Here is a 26,957-nt window from a genome sequence, read left to right as displayed (position 1 = left end):
GAGTGCTCTTTATTGAATTACCCATTGAAAATCCCTATTGACAGAACCCTTTATATAGAAACTTTTGTTGACTTACCATTGGAAAAGTTGTTCTCCGCTTTATCGCATGGACGTCATCGAATCGGACCACCGCTGCCAATGTTTTGAATCAATATTAGCGAGGGCCGATTTAAGTTTCAATTCGACTCGAATCGCAGCGCACTGAGTAAAAAAAAAAACATTATAACAAAAACAACAACAACAACAACGACAACAGGCGTCAACTGCCTTTAGACAAGTTGATATAAGTTTCGGCGACAAGCAGGCCCTAACCGCAGTTGTGCGACCGCATTTGGCGGGTGAACAGCGCTTGACAGACTGACAAATTGGCCGACTGACTAATTGACAGAGAGTGCGCCGACAGACAGTGGTCGAGTCTTGAGGGCTTCACCTATACAGCTCCAGTGCGAAAGCAATCATAATAAATCAGACCGAAATGTGGAGTCAACTACAAAGTGTTCTGTGGCCTTTGATCTTGACCTTTGGTGAGCTCAGCAATTGTATAAATTGTGTAAAAATGCCAAGTGTTGAGATGTTCCGGTGTTGAAACAATTATTTAATTGCTGTTAAATAGAAAGCTAACTAAACGCAGCAGCAGACACGCCCAATTATCAGCAGACAAACTTTGATTAACTGGCAAATATTTAAACAATATTTAGAATTGTTTTGTAAATGTAAATCGGTTCAGTGTTTGTGTGTGAAGTAAATAATACTAAGATTGCTTAAAATAAAACACATTAGCAGACTTCTTTTTTTTTTTTAGAATATATACCGGGTTAGATATATGCCCATGTCAAGGACATGCCGCGAGTTCAAAAACTGTTTCAAATTATCTCTTTGTCGCAATCAACAAATATAATAAGCCAGCACAAGAATACGATAATGCGATGTAGTCGACTGCATGATACTCGCTCGCAGATAGCAAAATTATTGATGTGATTATAACTGTGATTGAGGTCAGCATGGATTCAATTAAAAATCTCGCAAAAAGCCCTAAGATTGTGTATTATATAGAGAGTAGTTATAGGCTTACACTTGCTATAGGCCTTAAATCGATCTATAGAAGAAGAGAAAATTAAAAAAAAAAAATGGAATAAAAATACATAAAAGTATATCAAAAGCTAAGGCCACATCACGAACTTTAGATCCAGTTCGATCTAGTATAAAGTAGCAGGCCTTACGCAATTGATTCGCTTAGGGTATCAAGTTATAATAACAGTGGCACATATCATTTTTCCGATTTGCTAAGACGCTCTAGAGGCACGGCAAAAACAAATGTAATACAAATCGCCAGTCTCAAGTCTTATTAATTTCGCATTTGCCACGCCAACTGCGCGCATATTAAAATAATCTTCATGCCAATTTTCCAGTGTCTAACTACAGAACAAAAGGCACAAAGTAGCTCTAATATACTCCTTCTTTAATTGCATAGGCGAGTGTGTGGAATGAAAACAAAAACAAGAACATGTTTCTGCCGTGTCCGTGCCATCAATTTTTTGTTGAAAAGCAGACAATCACATAATTCTAATCTGCAATTAAGCTCACCTGCTTTTCTTGCTGGCGAGCAGGTGACGTGTCCGCGGACAATTCATAGCCTGGACAAAAGCCGGAAGTGCGAAGCGAATCATGAATCGAGAGTATTTGTTAGTCAAACAATGGCCGAGAATTTAAAGTAGTTATCCAATTACAGAAATAGAATGGAAATGAATGCAACAATTACTTGAGCACACAGACATTAGCCAACGTATTTTCGCTTTTATTTTGGGTTTTGTTTTTTTTTTTTTTGCGTGTTAAGTCGACTTGACTAATTATCTGTTTTCACAAGTGGTACACATTTTGTTTATGGCCAATAATAATAAAAATTGTTAAGTGCTTGCTTCGAATTCCAATAAAAACTATAAATCAGCAAATATATCTCGAGCTGTCGACCATTAGAAAGCAACAGCAACAACAACAACAAGTGACACAAGTCGCACCGAACGAACATTTAGAACAGACAATTAAATCGCTTGTTGTTGTTGTCAAACAAATCCACAAACCTTTCCGTTATTGCGGTTCAGGGAAGTGCGAATAATACGAAATAGTCTATAATAGCTGGCGCGATAATTGTTACCTAATCACTGCTAATTGATGCAACGATTCGCCATGACACATGTTACACGATGTCTACCTGCCTACGGTCCCGGGCTGCACTCGCTAAATGGCTCATTTTCTTGATATAAAACTTAAGTACACTCAGCAGCAAAGTTTGTGTATAGAATTTTAATTTGCTGTTGGGTTAGTTTATAGTACATAATATGCTGAGTTGGTGCCAAATCACGTTTCACTCAGCAATCTTGATTAGAAAGAGGTAATCCATGTTGGAGTTTATCTCAGGGGTTTTTTTATGTCAGTTGTTCAAAAAAATATTCCCCTATAAACAAAATTCTGAAGAAAAAAATACATAATTGGCGATAAAACTCTGACAAGTTTTGATCTAAATTTAAGGTACAAAAAAACTACGACATTGCATAGAAAAGGACGAATATATACATATAAAGGAATAACATATAGAAATATATTAATACATACTATACTACATATACTATATACTATAAGAGCTATAACTTAAGTTCAAAGTATTCCCTATACAAATTTGATTCGCAATCACGCTGCACAGTGTATACCTGCCCAATTAGGGCTACATTCGGCAAATTCAAAAGATCAATAGCAAAAGTTTAATTTATTTGAACGTTCAATTGGGGTTAATCGTAGGCCTATTTTTAGCTACCACAGAACTGCCCAAAAATAGTATCGAACGTAATTAAATATTTGTCAATTTGTCGCCGATGTCACCGCGATCAAACGGCGTCGACGTCTCCGCTTGTCCAGGCAATTAGCAAGTCCACAGACTCTAAACGCGTCTCAATTATTACAGCCGCCGTGACGTTGGCTCAAGATTTCGGCTACGGCGGGAAGCATGGACCGGAGCATTGGGGCGAGGACTATAAGAAGTGCAGCGGCAAGTTCCAAAGTCCCATAAATATCAATGTGCTGAATGTAAAGTTCAAGACGTATTGGCCATTCACCTACGAGAATTTCGATGCAACGCCCAAGCGCGTCCACTTGACCAACAATGGGCACACGGTCCTCGTCACCATGGACTTTGACAAGGACAAGGTGCCGCGCGTGAAGGGCGGCCCATTGGAGCGCAAGACCTTCTATCAGTTCGAGCAGTTCCATTTCCATTGGGGCGAGAACGACACGGTGGGCAGCGAGGATCTGATTGACAATCACGCCTATCCCGCCGAGCTGCATGTGGTCATGCGCAGCCTGGACTATCCAGACTTTCAGAGCGCCCTCAACAAGGATCATGGCTTAACCGTGTTTGCATTCTTCTTTACGGTAAATGGGAAACTTGCTCTGAATTTTCACAGTAATAAAATTTACAAACATTTATTTTCAACAGATAATGGCTGACGACAATCCCAATTATAGGGAATTTGCTGAGATGCTCGGCTCGATAGATCGCAAGGGCAAGTCTGTGGACCTGCCGAATCCCTTGCCTTTGCTCAAGTTTTTGGGCACGAATCTGGAAGGCTATTACACCTACATAGGCTCGTTGACAACGCCGCCCTGTGCCGAGGAGGTCGTTTGGGTAGATTTCACTGAGCCCATAGCTATATCGGAATATCAGGTTCGACTGCAGACAAACATATATCTATTTAGTATATTTTTCTTATACGTACATATATCCCGTTCAGCTGAGTCACTTTCGTCTGCTCACCGCCAACGATGATCATTTGAAGAACAATTTCCGACCCACCCAACCGCTCAATGATCGCATCGTTTACCGCAATGAGCCCACCGACGACGATCTATTCATGCCCTGGAGCTCGATACCTTTCGTGGATGCGGACAATGCAGCTGGCTGCCTGCCGTACGGCGTAGTCGGGGCAATTTCTGCTGGCATCGGCTGCCTGTTGTTTGGCTTGTCAAGGACTCTGTTTTAGTGGCTTTTAATTAGAGCCGCGTTTCGTGTGGCGGGGGGCGGGACTGAGCAGGCCTGGGTTGGGTTTGGGGTTGGGTTGTGCGGCCATTATCCCGTGCATACGTTTTGTATTAAATCGCATCGCACTCGCATGCTCAACATTTTAATTAAGCCCCGTAATTTAGCTCTACCTCGACGCTGCTTTGTGTGCCGACAATTTAAATATTTGTGCCGAGAATGGGCCAAGGATGAACTGGGAACTTGACCCAATACGCTAAGCACATGTCGAAAATTAATAAGCGCACATGCCACAGCCACGCCCACGTGCCCATTTAGGTATGAGTAACAAAAAAAGAAAAGAGAAAAACAAAAAAACAAATGCTTTAAGTATTAAGAGTTAACACAGCAGGTTTATTCAACATTTAGGCAGCGCACATGGCGGCGCTTCTATTTATTTGATTGATTATTCATGAATACACTCAAATTCGCTCACACGCACACACTCACATGCCGCATACGATTGTTTCTGTGAGCATTTGTAATCATAAGTTATTTATGCTCTTTCATTCAATTTCCATGCCTCGATTCGATATTATAATGCCACTGCACCTTGTGATTTACGAGCCAATGCTCCCTAGAAGTGTAAACTCTATATTTATATGTGTACTATATTTATATATATACGTGTCTATCAGTAAATAAATAAAAACGAAACAAAATCCACAACAGCTCAAATTGTTTGTTATCTGTTGTCATCGGAGCTTTGTAAATTATCTATTTCTGATTTTTTCCAAATAGATAATTTTAGTTAAGCCTCAGATTTCGATAAGTTTCATCCATATACATACGTTTGCCTGTCGACAAACAAGGCCGACCTTACATAAGACTTCTGTTAGTGTAGCAAGAGTTATCAAAAGACCTTGATGCTCACACACAAAGAAAAGGAAAAGTATTCCATCAAGAGCCCAGTATTGCATGATTGATTTAAGCACAAACGGCAAGGTTCAATGATTGATGAATGCGGCAAGCGAGTAAATAATATGAAAAGTAATTCGCATTTAAAATAGGACTTAATCAAGTTCAACTCTTACAGAGTAGAGCTAGGTTCAGGCGAAAGAGTCCGACTAGGAGTTACCCACATTTTATAATAAAATCAACGTTGCTTGGATTTGTAACTAATGTAACTAATTTTATTTTGCTTTACTTAGTTTTTACAGGTTTTCTTTTTTTCAATAATTTATTTTGTATTATCATTATCATCGAATTGTTTTGTGTGAAATATATATATATATATTTACTTAGCATATGCATATATAGCTGCATTTCTTGTTTCTTATTTCATTCATTTTGTATATGTATATATAAATATGTACGCCTGGATTTGTTACTTTACAATCTTAAAACTAAAACTGCGCCAAATGATGTGGCCCATATTTATTTTGTTGTTTGTGTGCTTGGTTTTCAGCTTTTGTTTGTTTTTCTGTTTTTATTAAATATGCTCGCAAAACTCTACAATAAACGCTGTATATATATGTATATTTATATTTATATATATATATAATGTGTATATTCAAAATGTGAAATAAAAAATTGTATTTAAAAATATGTAATTTGTTTATAGTATTATGCACGCATTAATATTACATTTGTTTAGTGGTTTTTATTTTCATTTTGTGTTTTGCGTTGGTCTTATATTAATTTTCTTTTTTCTTTGTTAATGAAATATAGATTTATTTATTTGTTTTAATGCAAGCTGCTCATATAACTAATATATATATATATTGTGTATAAATTACTAATATAAATTAAGCACTCAAAATATTGCAGCTGCTACAAACGCTCATGCAAATACACATATAAGTTATATATATATATACAGTGCATGGATTGCATTTGGGGGCTTTAAGAAATTTTTGAAAACACACATTTGAAATTTTTACTTATTAGCTAGGTATTTTTGTTTTTTTTTTTTCTCTTTTTTTTTATGAAAATTTATACAAAACACGATTTTGTTGCTTTTTCTTATTTGTTTCCGTTTTTTTTTGCTTGTTTTTCTCGATTTTTTCTGATATAATATAATACTAGAGTTAAGCCAAACAAAATAATAAATTAATGAGTAGTAAGAAAGCCAAGCTAGCCAAAACATATGATAAAAGGATTACTATATAAATCAAAACTAAGCAGCAATAAGCGCACTAACACTACGAAATACATATAGTTCAATTGTGGCTGGAAGTACATTAAGTTTAAATTACATATACAACTCTCAGCGTAGGAGATGTCAAAGTAGTTGCAGTTGCAGTTGCACTTCTCTAGAAAGCCCTTTGTACAATACATTCTTTACACATATATATATAAATACATACACATATATCTATAGACTGACTGTGGTTGATCGGCAGCAAAGTGCACTTGGCTTAGCCGACAATTTCTTGGGCTCGACTATTACCATTCAATTCAAATCACGTCCCGTATATACATATACATATACATACTATATATATATATATATATATATACTAAAATAGCAAGTTGTCGTTTGTTGTTGTTGTTGTATTTTGGTTTTGCTCTGTTTTGTTTTTTGTTTTTAGCTAATTGCAAAAGTCTAATTAATTTGATTTGAAATAGAGCTTAGTGTTTAGTCATAGGGTATTATCAAAGTGCTGCTATAGTCTGCCAAAATGTTTTGTTGCACATTCCGCAGTTGAAAACCTTACAAATTTGTGTGCTAAGTTTGTTCCATTTGCCTTAATCAATTCTCGTAAGCTTAAACGATAATTAACACGCTTAGGTCTCTCTCGAATTTTTGTTTAGAATTCTTTTAACACTATACACTATAAAGACGATACTTATAAAATATTGCGACCATCATGTTTTCTTTGCTTGTTTCGTCAGTTGGTTTCATTTGATTTCTAATTTGCGATTCCCTCTTCTCTCATAAGTGGATCGTCTCAGCTGCCCAGTTGGAGAACACTTAACGTAGTTGATTTCTGTAGATCAAGGGAAACACAAATTAGCAAATAGTCAAGTTAGGGATTGCAGTGTATACAGATGGATAAATGTGGTTATGCATGGATATGATAAATTAAAACGTTTACTAACTTTTTACATAAAAACTGGACAAAGCGTTGCACAACTTAAAGTTGCTAGTTATACATGTATATATATATAAATATAGCTTGGAAACACGATATACATATTTGTTATGGTATATATATATAAAGGGACCAATGCTATAGCTATATAAATTATGAATGCTGATCTTTTTTTCATTTGCTGATGTTGGTTGTAGTTGTTGCTGCTGTTGTTGTGGAAAAGCAAAATGTAAACGTTTGAACACAAAAATCACACAAAGCATTTTCCTCACAGCCGGCCGGGCTGTGAGTATTTTCTTTGTTCAGTTGCTTTTGGGATTCTGCCTTCTGCCTGGCTGGTCCACTTATCTGGGCCGTTGTCTGTTTTGGGATAGAAATAGAGAGGTGGGCGTGATACAGATACCAAATATATGTATATACAAACACAAAATGTTAACGAACCGACAAATCTTTAACACAAAAACAATAAGCAAAAGTCATAAAGTCACACAAATACAGATGAACATATGAGCCGAATGATTGACTGTTGATGACTGTTCTTGTTGTTGTTGTTGTTGTTGTTGTTGTAGGTAATCCTAATGGATGTCGTAGTGGTACTCACCTAAAGTATTGATCGTGCAGCGATTGCCGTTGAAACTCGGCGGCCTGTAAATACTGTATATATGTAATTAATCAGTTAGGAATATTAAAGTGGGATTGGGGAAACCTGTAGTTGATCTGCATAGGACATCCTCAGCAAAACGTCCGAGTGCGGCTCCCTAGGTATAAGCATATTTGGACGCGGATATTGCCCAACATTCGCTACGTGCCGAGAAGACGAGAAGGGAGAGAGAGAGAGCAGAAAAAGAGAGAAAATTGAGTTTCGTTTATGATTTGATCAACGTAACGGATATACAAACTCACGTGGCAGTTGGAAACCGGCCTCCGGTGGTTGCGGCTGTGGATGCAAAGGCAAATGTAAATGAGTATGAGAGTGTGCATGATATTCTCTCGTCAATCGTATCTGAAAATTATTGAATATCGTTGATAGTTTCAAAAGAGCCAGGTGTGCTGCCTGAGAGATAAATGGAGAGCCTGCTTGCAACATAGATGCGACATTTGTTAAGTGGGAACACAGCGGGAGTATGCGAAATGTGAAATTGTGGATAATGCGTGTTAGCACCGTCTGGATGACAAACAAATGTGGTTAGAGAGTGGAGAAGAAGAGATCTCTCTCCTCCAGGTGAGGCGCACGACAAAATTCGAATACAAAGTGGGTTAGCACACGTGCTTGGACATGGACATGGACACATGATGTACCTAAATTTATATCATTATTATAATTATTATTGGTTAATTGAGCTGACAAGTGGACAAGTGATTGATGCGATAGATGTTTTCTGAATTCATTTTGTTTAAAAAGTGTTTTGCTTTTGTTTTTGTTTTGTTTTGTTTTTTCCAAATACGATTGATTTTGTGAATATGAGTGGATTTTTGAGTTTCAAGTTTGGTTTACAAGATGAGAGATGGCCATGCAATTGATACGCACCATATGCTCGCCCGGATCCATGCCGACATGATGAGGAGGCGGTATGCCCAGACGTTCGCGTTCCATTTGCGATATAGCCGGATTCGCATACAGCGGAAACTGTGAGGGATGTATGCCACTGTAAGAGAAAGAAGAGTGAGTTCGAGTTTCTCGAGAGGATCTGGCGAATGGCTAATCTTACCGTCTGTAGTATTCCATCCAGTGCGGATCCAGTCGAGATTGACTTGCGGCCGCCGCTTGTGCGTTCTTAATCTCCTCCAATTCTCTGTAATTAGTCAAGGTTGGAAGCATGAGTAATTGCCTACAATTTGGAGAAGCAGAAAGGGGTTTAATATCATGTCGAGGATACTGGTTAAGGTCAGGCAAATGGTAAATGGCAAATGGAAAATAGGCAGCAAATGGATTAGAAACTAAATGCATCAATTTGGACGTGCGTTTGAATAAGCGTCAATTGTATAGGTTAGCATATGGAAGGATCTCAGTTATCAATGAGAATATGAGTGTGTGTGTGTGCGTGTGTGGGCGGGTGCGGTTTCTGGGGTGACGGATGATGGTGCGAGGTGCTTTGAGATGAGGATTTTGGCAGGCTTGTACTAGGTACTGTACCTCTCTCTGCTATACATGGGGCTCATTGGATGATGATAAGGCACCATCTGCTCAACAGGACTGAAATCGAAATGGAGATTATTACAATACAAACGCGATAATCAACGACTACAAATAATCAGACTACATAAACAATCAATTATTATAATGGACAATCAAACAAACAACTAAAAGAATACTCCATAATCAATGCAATGCTCTTGCAGGCATCTGACGCTCACCTGAAGGCGACATGTGGACGCGCATACTCCGACAATTGGCGCAGCGCTGGTGTATCCGCATATGGGGGCTTTAGCTCTGCCTTCATCTTGGCCTGCTGGGCGGCTTGTTGTGCGGCGGCTGCTTGTTGCTGTTGTTGTTGCTGTTGCTGCTGCTGTTGTTGCTATTGAGAGAGAGAATATTATAATGTTTGTCGTGTCTTAAAATGAATTCCCGTTTCTGACCTGTCTTCGCTCGCGCTCCTTCTCGGCCAGTTTGCGATCGCGTTCCTCGCGCTTGCGCGCTAGCTTGGAGTCCGTAACCGGCTTGAAGATCAGATCCGTGCGCGTGCACGAATTGTAATCGCCGCGATCGATGTGACGCACAAAGCTGCAAGAGTCAAGTTTTAAGTAAATAATTTACAGCTCTCTCTCCCCTCTCTCTCTCTCTTTCTAGGTACTCACATTGCCGATTGCGAGCGATGGCATTCGGTATCATCGGGCTTCGCCTCGGGGCTGGGTCCGCGCGGTATGTTGTGCGTGGGACTGGGTATCTCGGGCTCTGGATCGGGCTCAATGTCAATGGGCACTAAAAACAAAGAATACAATATTAAAGAACAGCTCTGCATTTCCTGCTCAGCTCTCAACACTCACGTGGCTCGGTCGGATGATGTGCACTGCCCAGGCCCGCAGAGTTGGCTGAGTGCGCGTGCGCACGCAACGCGTCCATGTGGGAGGTCGGCTTCAAGCCATGCGGCTGTCCATCTTGCGGCGCAAACGGCGAGGCATGCGGCGGCGGCGGATAGCCGGGTATGTGAGCACCCGGATAGGCGCCGGGCGGCAGACCCGTGGGCGTGCCGGGACCACCTAGGCCAACGCCCACACCCACACCCACACCACCTGGTCCCTGCGGCGTCTTTGGCGTCGGTGGTTTATTCTGTGGCGGACCACCAGGTTGTTGTTGTTGCTGCTGTTGCTGTTGTTGCTGCTGCTGTTGTTGTTGCTGTTGCTGCTGTTGTTGCTGCTGCTGCTGTTGTTGCTGCTGTTGCTGCTGCTGCTGTTGTTGCTGCTGCTGCTGCTGAGGCGTCTTGTGCTGCTGTTGTTGTTGTTGTTGTTGCTGGGCAGCCGCCACAGCCGCCGCATGCTGCTTCTCGGCGGCCACAGCTGCCGCAGCTGCGGCATTCTGCTCATCCTGGCGCGACGGCGGCGGCGGACCCGACAGCCCAGCATGATGGGCGGCCATCACGGCGGCGGGATCCAGTGGGCCGGATGGCGGCGGTGGCTTCATGTAGGCGGGGAAGCCAGGTCCGTACGGCGCATAGCCATAGGGCGAGTTGAAGGGATTGTGATGATGCGGCGAGTAGAAGACCGAGGGATGCAGCAGCGGATGCGGATACGGCGACTGCCCAGGATGCACACCAATCTGCGGTATGCCGCCGCCTGGCGCAATCAGCGGCAATGGCAACGGCATTTGTGGATGCCGTATGACCGGCGGCGAGGCACCCGGTCGCAAATGCGGCGGCGGCGATGTGCCCAAGCCTCGTTGGCCCGGCTGTGGTGCGTACATCTTGCTCAGCGGACTGGCCATCAGGCCCGAGGCGCTCGACACGGGCGGCGGCGTCATGTGCGGCGACTGCTGACGCAGCAGCGCATGCCGATCCCGTTCGGCAACAGCGGCCGCTGCGGCGGACAGCGCCGACGACGACGGATGATGGCTCAGCGGCGACTGCGGCACCGGATGCAGCGGACTCTGCCGACTCAGGCTGCCCACACTGGAGGCGGGCGAGGCGGCGCGATGAGCAGCGGCTGCGGCCGCAGCGGCGGCAGCTGCCGAGGAGTTGTTCGGCGTGCCGCTGTTGCTGTTGCCACCAGGGCCACCAGCTGGCGGGGCACCGCTCGAGAGTTGGACGCTGGGACTGGCGCGACTGAAGGCGGACGAGGGCACCGTGTTGGGTGTGGTGGAGAGCGACATGCTCGTCGAGATGGCCACCGAGTGCGGCGTCGACGGCCCCGACGAGGAGTGCGGATGCGACAGATGGCTGGGCGGCGTGCGCCGGCTGAGCGCCGACTCGGGCAGGCCACCCAGACCGCCGGGACCGGCCAGGAGAGCGATGGGACCGCCGCCATGGCTCAGACCTGCTATCGAATGCGACAGCAGATGATGGCCCGGATGCGCCAGAGCTGCGTGTGCCGGATGACCAGGTGGCAGGTGCGCCAAGTGCGGATGAATGGGCATCGGATGGCCGATGAGTCCCGACGGATGCGCCAAGCCCGGCAGCGGGGATGTCCGATGCGCATGCGGTGACTGATGTGGCATCGGTCCTGGTCCTGGCCCCTGCCCCGGCCCCTGTCCTGGACCCGGGCCCGAGTTGATGCTGCTCATCGAGCCCGTTGGCGCCGTCGAGGTGTGCGAGGCGGGCGGCTCCCGTGACGTGGGCAGCGGTTCGTGCATGCTGCGCGGCGGCTGTTGCTGCTGCGCCGGCGATGGCGTACGCACTGTGCCCGCCGGGCTCGGACCCGGCTGTTGCTGCGGCTGCGGCTGCTGCTGATGGCTGGGGCCCAGCGGATGCGCATGGCTGTGCGGCGGCGGTGGACCCGGTGCCTGCAGCGACATGGCCATGGGCGCATGTGGATGCATGGCCGCGCCCAGATCGGGATGCCGGTGCAGCGCCTGCAAGGACTGTAGGTGCGCATGTTGGTGCGGATGCATGTGCGGGTGCATGGGATGCGAGGGCGCCATGGTGGACATCGTGGGCGCGCCCAGCGAGGTGACGACGCCCGTCAGCGAATTGGCTATTGATATTTGTGCGTGCGGCCCTCCCGGTCCCGGTGGCAGGCCGTGCTGCAGCCCGGGCGGTCCCTGGCCAGCCATCGAGCTGATGGGCTGATGCAAGGACGTCGGCGGCTGCGGACCCGGGCCGGAGCCGGAATTCGGCGGTGGTCCATGGCTGTGCGGGGAGATGAGATTTTGTGGATGCATGCCGGGTGGCAGGCCGCCGCCAGCTGGCGAAGGCATGTGCGGCGAGGGATGTGGCGACTGGAACTGCTGCGGCTGCGAGGATGGCGGCTGCGAATTGCTATTGCTATTGCTGCCCTGGCTATCCTGGCCGGGCGTCGAGCGTGCCGAGGCATCGATGGGGCTCTCCGGCGGCGGGCCATATGCCGAAGCCTTGATCAGATTCTCCCCGCCGGCTGACGACGATACAGGCGGCATCGGGTACTTGAGATCCTGCGGCTGTGGCGGCCCGTACTTCGCCGCCAGCGGATCACCGTACTTGAGCATAAGTCCGGTCGGCTCGAACGGTCGCCCCAGCGGCGGCGTCTGCACATCGTGCTGATAGTGCGGCTTGGGCATGGCAATGCCGGGCGGAGGCGTGGCACCCGGCGGCTGCTGATCCAGTGGCGGGCCACTCTGACCCGCCGGCGCGTATTTGTGTGGCGGACCGGGTCCGTCTAAGCTCGAGCCAATGCTGTGCGGCAGATGGGCAAAGCCCGGCTTCACATCGGGTATCTTCAGCGCCTCCTGGTAGCCGGGCTTGGGCGGCGCTAGCTCCACTGGGTACTTGCCCTGCTGTTCGATCATGTACTTCATGTCGTACTTGCCCACGGCCGCCGCGGCAGCAGCCGCTGCCTGCATTTCCTGGCTGTACTTGAGCGCATCCAGCGGAGCAGGCACCGGATACTTCAGCTCCTGTGGTGCGAATTTGCCGGCACTTGGCTCGAATTTGACGGCCGCCTCGTTGTACTTCATTTCCATATCGCCAGGATATTTCTGAGGCGCTGGTGCCGACACGCCCCCACTGCCGGGATCGCTGTGCAGCTGCGGCGGTGGCTGCGGAGGCGGCTGGCCGGGCGGCCCATACTTCAGCTGCCCGTCAATGATGTAGCCGGCAGGCGCCTGCGGCGTTGGTCCATGTGGCATATGCTGCAGATGCAGTGGCTCCGGATTGCTGCCCTCGCTGGAGCCATGATGCAGTCCACCCAGCTGGGCATTGGGCGGCGGCCCCGCCGAGCTGACGGGCGGCAGTCCGCTGGCATTGATCTTCAGATCTTCGTTTTTGATTTCGATTTTGACCTTGAGATCTTGTGGCTCGTTGCTGTTCTGATTGCATGTGGCGTCCATGGAGTCCTCCATGGGCTCCTTCTTAATGTAAACGGCTTCCTGCATTGGCCCAGATGCAGCTGACACGGGCGGCACGCCCACCATCTGTTGCTGCTGCTGTTGTTGTTGCTGCTGCTGTTGTTGCTGCTGCTGCTGTTGTTGTTGTTGCTGCTGCTGTTGCTGTTGTTGTTGCTGCTGCTGCTGCTGTTGGGGCAACGTTTCCTGCTTGATGGTGGCCAGCTTCTTGAGCAGCTCGGGATCGCGTGCGGCTGCCTCGTTCTCACATATCTCCATCTTCTCGATGGCCTCCTTGCGATCGCGGTCGACTGACGCGTTGAGCGCCTCCACCGTCGCAATTGTGGGCACCTTCATGGCGATCGGTGCGACCGGCACAACAGCTGGCGGCGCCTCCAAGGAGCTGGACTCTTTGAGCAGGCCATCCACGTGGGCGGGCTTGATACTGAGCGGCTGTATACTGCTGGGTGCCTGGATGTTGGTCTCCTCATCCATGTTCTTGATGGTATCCTTGCTGTCGTCCGCGCAGGCAGTTTCCGCTTTGATCGATTTCTCGTTGACCACATCCGACTTGGAGTCCACGTCGCCGGACAACGTGACAGCGTTCTCCTCCTTGCAGTTGATCTCCTTGCTATCCTTGCTGGACTGCTGCTCGATGGTGCGCCCATCCGTGTCGGTTGTATTCGACTCGCCATCGTCGAGAACAGAATCGGGCCGACTGTCGGAGTTCATGCTCTCGACGGGACTGTCGGGACGCTTGCGCGGCTTCTCCTTGACGTTGTCCTCGCTGTTGTTGATCGCCTGCTCGCTGCTGTTGCTGTTGGTCTCTGCTTCGGTGCGCTTTTTCTTGTTGGGCGTGTCCTGCTTGCCGCCCTTGCGCTTAGTGCCCGATCCCTCCGCCACGGTCTTGGTGGGCGTCTTCGGGCTATCGCAAGCAGCGGCGGCGGCTGCTGCTGCGGCGTCCGGTGTTTCGGAGCCGCGCTTGGGTCGCTTCCCGTTCGCCACGGCGTTGCTGTTGTTGTTCGCCGAGCCAGAGGACTGATCTTTGCCGGAGCTGTTGCCGGATGCGTTGACGGAGGCAGCACCAGCCGCGGCGGAGTTGCCACCGCCACCAGATGCAGCGGCGCTACTGCTGTTGTTGTTGTTGTTGTTATTCTGTTGTTTGTTTCTAGTCCTCATCCTAGATGGTGATTCATCCCTTTTGTTGGTCAGACTCGAATCACTGTCACACTCGCTGACGTCGTCCTCGGTTAGAGAACTGTTCTCCTCCTTGGAGACAGCGGGCGATGAGCGATTCGCCGTCTCTGCAGCCGACGCCGCCGCCGTCGCCGTCGTCGCAGCTTGTGGTTCCGGGGTGTCCTCCTTTTTGGGAGGTGTATTGTTGGCGCGCGTAACACGATTGCGACGCAAGGCGCTCTGTCTGCGTCGCCGATGCGGTCGATTATTGTTGGCGCCGGGCGTCTTCTTCCACAAATAGTAGAACTCGACCAGCTCTGGTGTATCCTTGTGTGGCAGCAGATCCTTGTGGATCCTAAAGAAATTCTTGCCAAATTGTCGCAGACCCTTGATGAACTTTTTCGTTTCGTCCTCGGTCCACTTCTTGTCAATGCCCTTCGAAACGGGACACTTTACGAGTGCTTGTAGAGCTTTGCCTGGATCGTAGCCAGAATCGTGCAGCTATTCGAAATTGAAATGGAAATGGAAATCAAATTAGTTAGTTAACAGCGCTGTGGGTTACCCCAGAAGGGTTAGGTCATCATCACTCACCACGTCGAGTGCGTTAATTGTTGTGTCGTCGCGACTGGCAGCCAAACAACCGTCTTCTAAACCGCCATCACACATTCCTTGAAATGCAGCCATGGAGCGTGCCGCACGCAGAAACATTAACAAGTCGCCATCGGCCACAACGCCAGGACTCCATCTTGTTTCCTCTAATTCACGTTCATCGGTTTCCTTGTCAACGGGGAAGCTTGAGATTGGATTATAATCGGGCAGTTTTGCCTTCAGTCACAAGACAAGACAAGACAGAAGAAGTTGCCGGTATTAGTTAATTCAAAAATAACGTAACGGAACTCCAAAAAAAAAACAAACATCACATCAAGTCTAGTATTTTCTTATCATCTCTTCAGTTAGTTACGTCACATACACCACAGACACAAGACAAAGTCTACGAGAAACACAATAAGCCAAAGAGCGTGGCCCAGTGCCGGAAATACTTTAGCCAAACATTATCCATGCAGGACACGAAGCTCTCGGGAAGCTTGCACTCGTTCTATGATAAATTGTCAGAGTATATTCGGAATATATACAAGTCTGTAATTTGTCTGGTGTCATACGATACGACCATATACAACTTAAGACTAATGCATGAAATGTATGAACAATGTCTTGATGTGAGGTGTATGTGTGTCTATTGGGTATTTTTCGGGATAGGAAAGTGGGTATTGGGAGAATATCAGCGCCAGGACTTGAGGAGTTACTCTATGTGTTAGTTCTAATATAGTATATAATATATGGCCAATTGGGTAAACGATTTATTTACAGCTGTTATTTATTGTTTATAAATAATAAATTTTTAGATAATTATCAAGCTACAAATCAAAGCTGACTAACAAGTTGCCCACAACGACGACTCGAGGCATGCGATTAGATAGAACTGTTGAAAACTTTTATATTACTCTGTCTTTTCATATATAATTTATAGGCATAATAAACCATATTTTAAACAACTATCTCTGTGCATTCAAATTCATTTCAAGTTCTTTAAGGTTTCGTTGGTTTACCAGACTTTTGCTTATCTTTAGAGACTCGTAAAGTTAACCTTTTGAGCTCAAGCTCCAAAAATATCTAAGTGAATCAGACTTTTATACTAGACTCATAATTTTGTATTATTTAACTATACAAATATAATTTGAATTATGCCAAGAGTCATAGCGTGAGCAACTTGATTAAAATTTCGATTAGATTTTGAAGGAGAGCGAAGATTCGCTTCGACTGGACTGGGTTGGGGGTGGTGTTAGTTGGACATACAATTAGAACTTGCAACATTACGATTACAATACAAAAAGGAAAAAAGTATATATACATTTTTTTTCTTTGTATTTTGAATTTTCATTTTGTTACCGTGAGCTGAATTTCTGAATTGTGAGAGTTATGTACGTACATAGACATCGTTTACCTGGTGGCCGGGACCCACTCGTATTTCTCCTTGAGTGGAGGCCGCCATCACCCTTTAAAAACACGCTTCCGGTCCAGTGTTAAGCCTTTTTATGCCCGCTATGATATGAAAATTCAACTGAAAAATATAAACAAAATGAAATCAATAAATTTATGTTTTTGGAATGAAAATGGTTAAAATGATTAACATTCTTCAATATATATATATCATGCGCATCATAACTAACGACTAACAGATACCCTGTACTTAATGTAGTTTTTAAATTTAACAAATATTGCTGGAGATATGAAAAAACCAAATATTTCAATGATAAGATTGCTATACGAAAGACTATATTCCATTTTTAACATCGATAACTCTTATAATCCTCGAAAAGTGAATAAAAAACTGTTCATTCAATAACAAATTTCATCCCTTGAACATTTTTATTTATGAACATATTTTTTTTCATATATACATTTCCCTCGGCCCGTTCCAATCAGTCATTATACCCCACTTAAGGCATTTGGCATGGTTTCAAGGGTATTAGAAATGCTGATATGAACATTGCATAAATAAATAAGCCATAAAAAATATAATGCCATGTAATGTGTGTGCCCGTAGAATAGGCGAGGCTAAGCGTAGCAAATCTGGAGGCCAGACAAGTTTAGGGAGTTTTATACGACCCGAGCACTTAATCGTTTGCATATGGTATAATGCGCCTGCTGCCAGTACAGCCAGCTGGACGGCCAAGAGGGCTGAGCTGAGCTGACGGAACAGTTACAGCAGCTATATATTCATATCCCTCTCTCTCTCCCTCTTTCTTTCTCTCTCTCTGTGTGTGTGTGTGTGTGTGTGTGTCTGTCTGTCTGTGCCTGGTTATTTTTTTTTTTCTTTTGGCCGCCTCTCAAGTGTGCGTGCAGCTGTAAACAGATTTTCCGCTCAAGTAACTTGGCGAATAACTGTAACGAGGCTGGCCGCCGGGCCGGGCGATCTGTCAGGGGAATTATCATTAAATTTGCTTACGAATCAATATCAGTGCCAATGCACAGGCACACACACACACACACACACACACACACACGCATACGCATGCCAGCGGTTGCGGTTGTGTGGCAACGGCACACAAATTATGGCAATTAAAATCAATTAATTAAATGCAGCAGCAGGCAAATAAAAAGAGCATTGCGCCTCGCCTCGCCTCGGCTCGGCTCTGTGCGGCGCGGCACGGCTCGCCCCGCCGCAACGCAAAATATATATAAAAAGGAAAAAAAATTAAATAAAACAGAAAATATTGTCGACAGATTTACACTCAATAAGCCACGACACGCCGCCTAAATGACTGACGACGCGGCAGCGTAGGGTGCCCTGGCGGACAACCGAAACGGACAAGCTGCTGGGCCCGCACAGTGGGGCAGAACATAATGAGGAGATACGGAATGCAAAGAAGGAGAAATTGGAGCCAACGAACAAGAGAGTGAGGGAGAGAGATAGAGGTGGGGATATCGATAACTTATTCAACCATTTTGACTTGTAAGCGATACCCCAACGAAATGAGTAAATTTAATAAGTGAAGAGAGTGAGAGTGAGAGAGATAGAGAGAGGTAGAGAAAATCAGCTCTTAAAAACTTTACAGTAAATAAAAATTGACTATCGATGACTATAAGCTATCGATAGCTTCTTTACATCTTCACTTGTAAGGCATAAATCATCTAAACGCATTCAATGAGCCGCATTACGCCGCCTAATCTGAGCACATTTATATTAATATAAAACCCCGTAAACTTTTCAGCTACTTTATGCCACTGTGCAGCGCTCCACTGCGTTTGGGGCCAACACTTATCAGCGACATCAGCAGCAACGGCAACGGCAACGGCAGCAGCAGCAGCAGCCAGGTTAGCTGGCCTGGTTGGCTAACTGGCTGGCTGGCTGGCTGCTTGGTTAGCAACTTTTTTTTTATGGCAGGAAAGTCGTGAGTGGAAAAATTTCACATAAAAAAGTAGAAGGTGAGTAGCTCCTGGCCTCGTCTACGTGGTCTCGCTCTTCCTCTACCTCTCTCTCTCTCTCACTCTATCTCTCCGTCTCTCTCTCGCCTGCTCTGTTCTGTGCTTCACTCTGGCGTTCTGGGCACGCGAATAGCCCAAGTGGCTGCTCTGGCGCTTTGGGCAAAATTGTGTAATAACTGCGAGCAATGTGCTAAGCTGTGTGTACTCAAAGCCTCCCCCTTTGCCCTCTATCACCCTCTTCTACACATCACGCTCTTCTTCCTGCCTGCTGTTGCTGCTGCTGCTGCTGCTGCTATTTCTGCGGTGGCTGTTATAAAACAAATGTACTACAAAAAGCGCCGTTGTAACGCACAAAAGCCATAAAATCTAAAAAGGCAAAATGAAAGGCTCGAACATTTTTGCCACCACCGAAAAATGTGCTGCATGGAGAGAGCAAGATAGAGAGTGGAAGAGAGAGAGAGAGTGTGTGAGTGAGTCCTCCCCTGGCCCAGCATAGAGTGTGTGTGTGTGTGTATGTATGTATTAATAGCCGTATCATAATGCCCAGCGCTGAGGTTGCGGCACACGGGCAACAACAACAACAACAACAATAACAGTTCACAGTAAAAGACCACAAATTATGGCAGCAGCAACCGTTGATGGGGCGTTGCTTGTTGTTGCAGCAGTTGCTGTTGCAGCAGTTCTTGTTGCTGTTGCCATTGTTGTTGTTGTTGTTGCTGCTCTGTACATCGTCGTGGATACGTGACTGACTGTTGGCCAGCTTTGCCAGTGCTTTGGCCGTATTGTGAGTCAGCAGCAGCCCCAAATGCGGTTGGCTGGAGTCGTCTATGGTCAGCCAGTTGGTCGTTTGGTCGGTCGGTTGGTCGGTTGGTTGGCTGTTTGGTTGGGTCGCAGCTGAACGAGCAGGCCACGAAAATTTAAGGTCAATAACGCTGTCAATTTCAAACGGCGCGTTGCCTCCATTAATGTCAACACGCGCTTTATCAACTTACAAAATATAGCCACACACACACACACTTAGAGAGTGTGAGAGAGCATGAGAGGGGGTGGCTGTAAAGGGGCGCCGCAAATTGTTTTCTAAACAGCCCATAAACATAAAACGAAACAAAACGAGAAATGTAAATGAAAAATAAAACTTAGCAAGCTGAGCGCACAGAGAGGCGCACAACAGCCAAGAGGAAATCCAATAAACAATTTGTATCATGAGTAGCGGAAAATTGTGTGTACGCACGCAGCTAAACGACGTCGTTGAGTGTGTGCGTGTGTGACTGTGTGTGTGTGTGTGTGTGCGTAATTTTGAAATGGAAAAGCTGTCGGCTGTCGACGTTCGACTGGCCCGACTGTCGGCCTCTGTCTGTCTGTCCCATCGTCTCTGTATGTTTGCGCTTGTATTTAGCTTGTTTTTCTCTCTGCAATCATCGCTTGCCAATAAGCTAACTAATTGACTGACAAATAGGCTACAACAACAACAACAACTGCTACGCCAATAACAACGAACGTCAGCAGCAGCAGCAACGGGCAGGCGACTTAAAATGCCTTCGCTGCTGCTGCTGCTGCATGGGCCGCACAACTGTACATTAGGGTGGTTATTAACTTGATGTTAATAATCTGCCGGCCTGTAGTCGAGCCGCAGACATCGTTAGAGCCGTGCAGGTAACAGTGAACTAAAACGACTACTGAATACGCTATCTGTGCATGAAACACTCGCAGATTACTAAGAGGAACAGGAATTACATTCCACATAATTGATAAACATGAAAAGAGTTCTACTAGCATTAAACTATAATGCTCTAAATACTTTTAATTTAGTATTCGTATATATTAAATTAATATATTTCAAATACATTTCTCTTATAATTCATATAAAATACTATTTACATTAATACTAATACTAATTCAAACATTTTCACTTAGCTAAAGGGCCTTCATATCGTCCATCTACTGCCATAAATTACCAAAAACTATGCACAGATATTTTGGCTTTTGGGTATGCGCCCCAGCAAATTAGCTTCGTCATGAACTCGACTAAATTCTCAAGAGTTTGTGGATGAGTGTGGCTCAATAGCTTGGAATGCCCGAAATCTGTTCAGTTGAGTTGAGTTGAGTGCCATGTGTCAAGTGCGGAAACCCCATTAAATGTGCTTGTAGGCAACAGGAGAAGGTGCCACACACACACACACACACTGTAGAAATACCTATGCTTGCGCGTATGTCTACATGGGTTTGTTGTGAAAGCCAAATTTTCACAACAAATCAAAACAGACGCCCGAGAAGTCACAAAAAAAAAAAAAAAAAAACATCAAAAACTAGAAACAAGAAGCCAAAAGGAGGTAGTCGAACAGCGTTCAAAGCACTCAACTCGTTGCCCAGAGAGAAGAAATAAGAAATAAAAAAAAACAAAGTAAATAAATAACCAACAAATTTCTCTTCTTTTCTTTGGTTTTTTGTTTTTGTTTTTGGGGCCCACATGGATATAGTCTGGCGTGTGTATGTAGATGATGTTCGAATGCAGGCAGCTTACAGTTGTTATACCCATTACTCAACATCAACAAGAACATTATGCCACATTCTCTTCATTCATGGACGCAGCTCTGCTCCCTCTCGTGCTCTTTCCCTCCTCCTCTTCACAACCCAGCATAGCTCCGTAAGAACTCCCATACGTTGCTCCACTTCATTCAACCGAACGATTGAGCATCTATTCAGGCACTGATGCGGTGCTCAAAAAAGCCAAACCGAAACCAAATAAACGACCCGCAACGACTGCGACGAGTTCACCTCTCACTCACTCACCCCTCCACCTCTCTCCGCACCCACACACTCATTCACTCACTCGCTCACTCTAACCTGTGCATCATTTGGGAGCGTTCGTGTGCAGCCGAACTTCACTTCGTTGTCGTCAGCGTCATCGTCATCGTCATAGTCGTGGTCGTCGTCGTCGTTGTTGTTTTTGTTGTTGTCGTTTATACGATTTGTTGGATTTGCTGCTCATGAAGTTGTTAAACAGATTGTCGGTGTAGATACCTTCATCATTCTCTTCATGTCTGACGACCCGCGTCTGCCTCTCTGCCGCTCTCGCGCTCTATATCTCACTCTCACAGCTGCCCATCCATCGCAGTCGGGCAAGTCATACAGCCAATTCACTGCTGTCTCACTCGCTCCCCTTCAAACTCTGTCCGCATGTGTGTGCCCGTGTATGTGTATGTGATGATGGCCTGTGCCCGTGTGCGTGTGCTTGTGCGATTAGTTTTATGTAATTTTATCGAGTATTTTAAGGATTTTGCGGCTTATCCGCGCTTCATTTGGAAATTGTTTCGTGTTACTTATGTCGCCCCGTTTTGCTTTAAACGGAAGGGCACATGCACAAAAGAAGAAGGGTAAGACATAAATAAGAATAAGGGCATGTAAAAGGAGACCGCTTGCCCTTTCATAGCTCTGGGCTCTGGTTGTTGCCGCTGCCGTCGTTGTTGTTGTTGTTGTTACTGTTAGGCCCGTTTCAAGTGTTTATGGCGCTGTCGTCATTGTTTGTTGTTCTTGTTGTTGTTGTAGGGCAACGAGTGTCAGAGAATGTGTGCCTGGCATAATGTAAATGAACGTTTTGCATGTAAAGTTAGCACTCTCGCTCTCTCTCCGTCCCCCCTCTCTCTGTCTCTCTCTTTCTTTCGGTCTCTTCATATCTAACGCTCTCGCATCACTCTAGCTGCCTTTTCTGTATAATCGAATTACAGACAATGAGAAAGATTTATGGGAATTCATTGTTGATATTGTTTATTTTTTTTAAACACGTTTATGCATTATATTCCCATTGGTTCATTGATTTTACACCGATTAACCTGCGCTTAATTATTTGACTTTATATTGTATATGTTTATGCATATATTTATATATAGATTTAATAGGTGCTTTGTGTGTTAATTATCTTATCGCTAATGGAGCCGAACGCAGTTGGAATGTTGTTGTTTTCACACACAAGAGACAAATTGGGATGGATATAGAGACGAGAGAGAAGGGGGAATATATCATATATTTTCAATAAGCTTTTTAAGCTATAAATGAACAAGGGATTTGTGAATTATTATTAATGTGTTTTTTGTTTCTGATTTAACATTTTAAATATGTCCGATAAAAGATTTGTTTATATTGTTATATGTATGTAAATATATATATAATTATTTACGTCATAAACCAGTCACATTTATATACATAGTAAACTTTTTTAATGAGTATTTGCCTTTGTATTTCATGAACTTTTATTATAGAATTTTAAATTTATTTTGAAAAATCATTAAATACGAACTAAGAGTGATTACCGTACCTATACTATATATATAATTATTGTTTTTCATTTATATATGATGTCATATATTAAAATATTATTTATATTATATAATCAATATATTTTACATCCATTTGTCGCTATTTCATTTATATTTATTATGATATTCCTCCCTTCAACTATTTCATTTGCTGCTTTGGAATTTGTTAAACATTTCTAAAATGATCTAATTTGTCAGGGCTCTATATAGATTTCTGTATACACACCTACACTTGCACACATACGTATACGTTCATTTCGACACATCTGTGTGGGTGTTTCGACGGCACATTTTATAATCAGTGGCAATAAATCGACACTCGAGTCCAAGTGTCTTGCTTTTTCAATCAGATAAGCGGTAATTATAAATTAAAAGCCCCGGCAAACAGATTAATAAAACGTAAACTTTAACAGCGCATTATAAATAAGCCAAAAAGACTAATAATAAAATATGAAATGAAATCGACATCAAAGGCCGCCTACAACCCTTTCCCCACCGACAGCTTGATTATCATCCATCTAGCAGAAAAAAAAACACAACAACAGCGACATCAGTGGGTGTGGGCGTGGGCATGGGCACTTTCATTTTGTTGCCTTTCTCGCTGTTGTTGTTGTTGTTGTTTTTGTTGGGTCATGAGTTTCCGCCCGTGGCATTAGCGCGTTACGAGTTCGCTTTTGTTTTTATTAAATGCATTATTAGCACGTTATTTATTAATTAAACACTTCACGTTTTTATTCCCTCCTAATCGGGCTGCCTATTCCCGACCCCCTTCCCGCTCCACCTATCTAACCAGCCAGCCCAGCGAAGAGCTGCCCACTCGCTCGTTAGCTGAAAGAGATAAGCTCAAGCATTGGCGCTCATGGAAATTAGCCAACGAACAGAGTTGCTCGATAAGCCGCAAGAGAAATTTCATTGGAATTATAATCAAAGAACTTGGATAAGTTTCCCACGAATTCAAAATCATAATTATTCATATTTAGGATGACTGCATAAGGTCTATCGATAGATTTGGTAACATATCAAAAATGATGATGATGATGATGATGATGATTCGCTTTTAATGGAGCTCTCTCCCAACTGTAGTTGAGTGTGTTATTGAATGCTCGTTAAATAAATAGATTTGTTTGCATTTTAATTATGGTTAACACCAAGTTATCGACCACTCGGCAATTAATCAGCGAACGGCGCGCAAAACTAATTGACAGCTTGTAGATGTTACGCTCTGACAGCTCAACGACGACGACGACGACGACGACGTCGACAACGATTGAAGCAACGGAACATGCAACAACAACAACAGCGACAAGCTCTCTAGCTGGAATCACAGTTGCGTGAACTTGAACTACTGACTCAGTGAACAGCTTTGCGTTGTGCTGGCAACTGTAATTGGCCATAAGTTCAAATGAACTTAATGCAACCATGATTAAGATATAAAATTAGAATACAGTGAAAGCTGTTTATAGAGAAGAAATACTATATAAAATAATATACAAAATATTCAAAATTATCTTTCAGTGAAATAATATTAAATGAAAATCTATTTTGTTTCCACATAACTTTAAACTTTATCCGAAATTCTTTATAAATATTACCTTTCACAGACCTAAACTCATGTTGATGCCCTAATGAAACCAACAATGCGGGGTATCACTTTACAAATACCATTTTCTAGTTTATAATAAACTTCTATTCAATATGAACGCCGTTCTGTATACAATATGTAAGAGTTTGTGTGTGTGTGTGTTTCTATGTGTGCTGGGGCACTTGAAGCACTTTGCCTAATTAGTTTATGATGCATTGAGTGAGCCTGGCAATTTGCTTGTCTATCACAGCAGGCCACATCGCCTCCCCTAATACCCTACACACATAAACACACACACACACACACTTTTATACGCTCTCGTACGTAGTTCAATAGTTTTAGCCATGAAGCGAAAAAGAGAGTTGGGATTTAGCGAGAGCCCCGAGGGTCAGTTGTAGAGGAAGATGACATATGAGCCGGCGGCAAATTCGATATTATTATGCGTGTGTATGCGAGTGTGTGTTAGGCAAACAAATAATAATAATTAAATACATATATGCCTAGTTCAACAGCTGTTCTCACCATGAATCCAGTATAGATGTGTGTGTGTGCGTGTGTTCCAGCAAGCAGCTCGAACTCGAATTCGAAACCGGGTGGCTGCGGCTCCCACTTGGCCCGCTAACAATATCGTTGACGTGCGTGCGAGCGAGTGAGATAGAAGTATGCAGAGATATCTAGTGATGATGATGCTGTTGCTCCTCCTGTTGTACCGTTACTTTGGCAGGGCGCACAGGCAGCCGGAAATGTAGATTTTGGTTAATTTGCACTTGGCACAGCTGGAAACGAAGAAATGACGTAGGTGAGAGACGAGCTGATGATTATGATTAAGCAGATGACGAAGAAGAAACTGGACTGAAGTTGCAGAGTGTAGAGAGAAGAAAAAGAGCAACGAATGCAAAAATTATAAAACAAGAAAATTGCAGTCGAGTCTAACCAACTACGCAATTCCCTGTCGAAATCGGTGACTAACTAATATTGGAATTTATATTTATTTTGTTTTGCGTTTATAGTCCAGTTATCAGATTTAAGTTTTGTTTCGGGATATATAGCATAACACTAATATGCCCATTGAACACTTTCTGTAGTGTATTATAAAAAGGCGCGAGTCACACAACAACAACATCGACGGCAACAACAATATATTTTTTAGCCAACGTCAGCGAAAAAGCAACAAAAGCAACGCTTAAGCAGCAGCAGCGAGCGGGCAGCGGGTGGGCGTGCAGCTTGTCATATGAAGGGTGGTCACAGCAGCAGCAACAGCAGCAGCCAGCTGCGTCGGTGGTGGGTGACGCCGCCGTCACCGTTGCCGTTGCTGCTGCTGCGCTTTGTGATTCCTTTTCAGCACAAAATTTGTTGAGCCTTTGAGTCGTCGTCGTCGTCGTCTTCTTCTTTGTATTGTTCTACCCCAAAAAGTCCATAATAGAAACGTCCCCTGCTCCACAAGCCAAAGTCGTAGCCACCGTCGTCGTCGTCGTCGTCGTCGCCGTCGTCATCATCATCGTCGTCTGCCTCTGCCCGCTTTGGCTTTTTCACTTTACTTTGTGTGCAAACACAGTTGCAGCGCCGACGCCAACTAAAAAGACGTCGACTGCGACAGCGACGCGTTTCATACGTTTTTCACTAATAAATTTTAATGATTTCTACGCTGCGCATTACGACGACGACTAAGACGTCGACGTCGACTGTGACTGCGATTCGGGCGACGCTTCAAATGAAATTAGTGACACACTTAAATAATAATTAATTTTTGCACACTTGTTGTAGTTGTTGCTAACATTTAGAGACTTGAAAAGTTTCTGTTTCTGTCTTAACTGTTGTTGTTGTTGTTGTGTGTGCGCGTTTTAACTTGTCAGTGGGGCCTAACAATACGTTTTTTAATGCTCTTCTGTTTTGTCTTCTTCTTTTTTGCATACACTTTGCGCACACACACACACAGGCAAACGCTCGCCATACACATGCAGAAGCAGTTACACGCGCACACAAACATACACACACACTGACTAACACACACACTCACGCACTTCGCTTGCTTTGCGTTTTTTTTTTATTGCTGCGGAGATTTTTGGGCACAATTTTCGCTGACTTTGAAACGCAATTTGTGTATACTTTCACACGCGTATTACAGCGACAGTGGCACGTGAAAGTCTTGCACTATAATTTGACTAAATAATATTAGCACAAATGCGTGTTTTTTTTAGTTCTTAATGGTACAACAAAATTTCTCCGCGTATAGCAGAAGCCACCATTTTGCGACTCTCGATGAACAACAAGCAATGCAACACTGCACAGGGTTGCAAGTCTGGCAGCACTGTCCATTCGATAGCCAGCCATTAAATACCAACGAACG

At 44.6% G+C, this 26,957-nt stretch overlaps 2 protein-coding genes across 17 annotated transcripts; one reads left to right on the top strand and one right to left on the bottom strand.

Moving 5' to 3' along the window:
• Positions 1-234: 234 nt before the first annotated feature.
• CAH2 (Carbonic anhydrase 2) lies at positions 235-4,348 on the top strand. The gene is made up of 4 exons (XM_018099848.3): positions 235-524; positions 2,957-3,423; positions 3,488-3,715; positions 3,783-4,348. The coding sequence occupies exons 1-4, from the start codon at positions 476-478 to the stop codon at positions 4,029-4,031; spliced, it is 993 nt and encodes a 330-aa protein (XP_017955337.1). The 5' UTR covers positions 235-475; the 3' UTR covers positions 4,032-4,348.
• An 824-nt stretch (positions 4,349-5,172) lies between these two features.
• Positions 5,173-26,895, bottom strand: Gug (arginine-glutamic acid dipeptide repeats grunge). Of its 16 annotated transcripts, none has more exons than XM_089260268.1 (16): positions 26,628-26,895; positions 25,133-25,386; positions 16,716-16,847; positions 15,320-15,553; positions 10,090-15,229; positions 9,901-10,024; positions 9,682-9,826; positions 9,460-9,620; positions 9,239-9,298; positions 8,814-8,933; positions 8,633-8,750; positions 8,008-8,107; positions 7,811-7,905; positions 7,706-7,758; positions 7,112-7,464; positions 5,173-6,999 (listed from the first exon to the last, which is right to left on the bottom strand). In XM_089260268.1, exons 3-15 carry the CDS (start codon positions 16,776-16,778, stop codon positions 7,449-7,451), a joined length of 6,429 nt encoding a protein of 2,142 aa, XP_089116394.1. In that variant the 5' UTR covers positions 16,779-16,847; positions 25,133-25,386; positions 26,628-26,895; the 3' UTR covers positions 5,173-6,999; positions 7,112-7,448. The 16 variants fall into 16 exon arrangements, with proteins under 16 accessions (XP_089116394.1, XP_089116393.1, XP_089116396.1 ...); XM_089260267.1 differs by having other exon boundaries at positions 26,632-26,895; XM_089260270.1 differs by having other exon boundaries at positions 7,706-7,749; positions 26,632-26,895.
• Positions 26,896-26,957: the final 62 nt, after the last annotated feature.

This window comes from Drosophila navojoa, chromosome 4, assembly GCF_054131105.1.
Source record: "Drosophila navojoa isolate 15081-1374.11 chromosome 4, UAZ_NAV_1.0, whole genome shotgun sequence".
Classification (NCBI taxonomy): domain Eukaryota; kingdom Metazoa; phylum Arthropoda; class Insecta; order Diptera; family Drosophilidae; genus Drosophila; species Drosophila navojoa.
The sequence above is the reverse complement of the archived record's forward strand: the minus strand, read 5'-3'. Positions and strand labels throughout refer to the sequence as shown.

Coding starts and splice junctions, on each gene's coding strand:
- CAH2 (XM_018099848.3), top strand. CDS start 476: ATGTGGAGTCAACTACAAAGTGTTCTGTGGCCTTTGATCTTGACCTTT. Junction 525..2,956: donor GCCTTTGATCTTGACCTTTG/GTGAGCTCAGCA, acceptor CAATTATTACAG/CCGCCGTGACGTTGGCTCAA. Junction 3,716..3,782: donor TAGCTATATCGGAATATCAG/GTTCGACTGCAG, acceptor TATCCCGTTCAG/CTGAGTCACTTTCGTCTGCT.
- Gug (XM_089260268.1), bottom strand. CDS start 16,778: ATGGCGGCCTCCACTCAAGGAGAAATACGAGTGGGTCCCGGCCACCAG. Junction 10,025..10,089: donor ACATCATCCGACCGAGCCAC/GTGAGTGTTGAG, acceptor CTTTGTTTTTAG/TGCCCATTGACATTGAGCCC. Junction 9,827..9,900: donor CATCGCTCGCAATCGGCAAT/GTGAGTACCTAG, acceptor TGACTCTTGCAG/CTTTGTGCGTCACATCGATC.